At 33.0% G+C, this 3,164-nt stretch overlaps 1 protein-coding gene across 3 annotated transcripts in view; it reads left to right on the top strand.

Annotated features, from left to right (window-relative positions):
- The window catches only part of CCDC178 (coiled-coil domain containing 178), a 542,262-nt gene that overhangs the window by 505,001 nt on the left and 34,097 nt on the right, over window positions 1–3,164 (top strand). Inside the window, exon 23 of one of the 3 annotated variants that reach the window (XM_011974389.1) lies at window positions 521–734. The exons of the other annotated variants lie outside the window; for them this stretch is intronic. Within the exon in view, the coding sequence (XP_011829779.1) occupies window positions 521–571 (51 nt within the window). The 3' untranslated portion in view covers window positions 572–734. Of the gene's footprint in view, window positions 1–520; window positions 735–3,164 lie in introns of those variants that run through there. 3 annotated transcript variants of the gene reach the window in all.

The raw sequence follows: 3,164 nt of genomic DNA, 5'->3' as shown, positions 1-3,164 counted from the left end.
GTTAAGTCAGGAAAGCTCAAAGGACATTGTCACTAGACTACAGAATGTATAGACCTCTATGTGCCTTAGCAGGGTTTGAACCTGCTTCAATTATTGCCATCAGGCCCTGACTTTGTCAAACATCTATCATTTTACAGTACACATTGCATTCTCTGGCACACATTTAAAGATAAGCTCTTTACCAAAACAAACCTGCTGGAGTCCCTCTGTACTTGGCATTGCTTGAATTAATTATGGTATTTCAACACAGCTCCAGTAAATGTGTTGATAGACATATCATAGCTTATAAACACATCTATTGGAATGCTAACCATGGTTACAAGGCAGATTATCTTATTTAAAGACACTGGTTTTAAAATTTAGACATTTAATTTAATTATCTTTTCCCAGAAGTATATAAGGAAATCAGAAACCTAGTGTGAATAACATTATCTTCACAGAAATGAAAACTTGCAAGAGCATTTTTTGCCACAAACTCAATAATTTTAGTATAATCACTAACTATGTTTTTGTTTTACAGAACCAGTATGATTTGGAAAAGAATAAAATTGCTTTTAAAGTACAAAAATAATTATGAACCACTTCAAACGTAATGTCTGTGTTTTATTTCTCATCAGAATTCATTAGTGTGTAACATCAATAATTTAGCCCATCATTTGCCAACACTGACTTGGCTCAGTAGTTCAATCATGTAACCCTGTAAACTCACTTTCCATTAAAATGAATGTTGCTGACAAAGGATAACTAAAGAGATACTTCATTTATTAACTAAAGAGGTACTTCATTTATCAACATTTTTAAATTAGGAGTTTGGGGCCACAGAAGCTTAGCTGGATGATTTATTTGAAGGATCTTTATATTAGGCCTAAAGTCTTGCTCCAAATCATACAATGCTACCCACAAAGACAATCGTATTTCATTTGTATACTTGTGACTCAGGGTTCTGTCTTCTTCAGCGGCAGGCATAGCCACCTGCAGAGAATCAAATGACCTACCAGAATGAAAACTTGACTGTGTAGTAGAAAATTATAAAATGTACAGCATTCTCCTATATCCTGATTTACTCTGTTGGGCATATTTCTTACAAAATCTACATTTTGACATATAATATTATAATATCCTAATGTTGTTAAAAATTGATTTGAAGCATTAAGTAAACAGGCTAAAATTAGTTAATGATGAAGGTAAGGCTCCCCAATATTAACAACGTGTACTTTAGTATGTTCATATTTCTCATCGTTTGCCCCTGACCTATACTTTCCCTGATACAAATGCCTATAGATGTTACCCACAGTGTTTTGAACAAGATAGTTTCATTTTCCAGAACTGATCCCACCTTCTGCTGCTATGTTAACATCACACCATTTTGGATGCAAAAAGCAAACAAACAAACAAATAAAAACATCTGCAATGCAGTGAGCAAAACATGAAATCAAAATTCCTCATATATGTCAAAATGTTTATCTCCTAGGCTTTTAAACATATGATTTCTAGCAAGTACCACAAGACTGCATGATCAGATCCTTCCTTGCTGCTTCTGTAATAGATTAAATGCATGTTCTTATTAAAACCTTTTTGTACAACAAGGAGGAGCTCAGCATTCAGCCTTTAGAGTTGCCAGCTGGCATCTTTCCCTGTCTTGGATCAAAAAGTTCTCAGCCAGCTGATTCATTCAAAAGTCAAAATTCAGGGCTGAGGTTGGATTATGAAATGTTATCTTTACTGTATCAAAATGGCTTCTTTTTCTCTTATTTCATCTCTTCTCTTTCCCTTTAGCTTTCCTTCCTTCCTTTAGAAATATTTATCCTGGAAGATTCTAAATAAGAATGATCCTACAGAAATGCTTTCTCATGCCTCCCCCCATCTTTTCTTTGCCTTATAAAAGTTCAGATAGAAAAAAAATAACTCTTTCTAATATTATGAATAAGGAGTTACTCATCTCACATGACTCGTTAGCAGAATTCTGTAGTCATTTTGTGGAGAGAGGAAGCTGCGCTGCACTAATGCAGACAGCATCCAGGGGTCTACGGTGAGTTCCAGCATCATTGCCTTGGCTCATGTTTCTATAGCACTTTATATTTTCAATTTGTGCTTATTTTACCTTGGGCCTCACAAATAACCCTGGAAAGAAGATTTTGTTAGGCCCATTTTATAGATAAATTAATTAACTCAAATAGTGTATGTGATTTCCCAAGGCCACTTACTTAACAGCAGTAATTTTACATGATTTATTATCAGAGAGGCGAAGAGGCAAAATGATTTTTCTGTAGTAAACCTGAGGTTTGTGGATTTGATTTTGTATGTTTTTAACTTATTATGGAAAACATGTCACAATCATGGCATCTGTTAAACTAAGTGGTTGTATGATACGATATGATGTATTATCCAGAATTAAATCATTGTAAGAGAAAACCCTTTATGCTGTATTTCATACTTATGTAAAAAAAACAATTAGTTTAAAATTTGCGAAAAATAATCCAACAGAGTGCACTTAAATTTACCATACACGTGTAGAAATATAAGGCATGAAAATAAATATATGGATGGCCAGCATCTTAGCCATTTAAGTCCTCTCCCACACATCTGATTCATTAAATAGAAACATTCTGATTTTTTTTTATCTTTCTCACTTAAAAATAGTTGTAAAATTTGAAAATAGAAAAGTAGAAGAATATATGTAACTCAATTTTCAGGCAAAACAAAATGAAAAAATCTGTAAAGTAGTGTTAGTTATAGGCAAAATTTTTCTAAAGACCTTTTAAATATACATCAGGAATGGACTGTGATGGCTAACATATGGATTTTAAAAAGATACTTGGGGGAAAATAGTAATATAAGCCTTTTATTAGAAAGCAGAATAGACTGTATTTGCAGTTAAGTAGTACATATTCTGGAATACCTTAAGATAGTGAAAACTTATACAAATTCTGGATGAACTAAAGAGATTATGTAACACTGAGAAAATGTGAATAGAAACCAAACAGCAGATTCATAAGACACAAATTATAAGGGCTAAGTGAAATGTATAATGAGTTTACCAAGTTACACGCAGACAAGTTATTTCTTAAAATCCTGAATATGCTGAGACATGACAAAGATCTGGGAGTGTGTGTGTGTGTAATAGAAACTTTTCATTGATTTAATAAATATTTATCAAATATCTG

Source organism: Mandrillus leucophaeus, unplaced genomic scaffold (assembly GCF_000951045.1).
Source record: "Mandrillus leucophaeus isolate KB7577 unplaced genomic scaffold, Mleu.le_1.0 Scaffold145, whole genome shotgun sequence".
Taxonomy (NCBI): domain Eukaryota; kingdom Metazoa; phylum Chordata; class Mammalia; order Primates; family Cercopithecidae; genus Mandrillus; species Mandrillus leucophaeus.
This window is presented reverse-complemented; position numbering and strand designations above follow the sequence as displayed.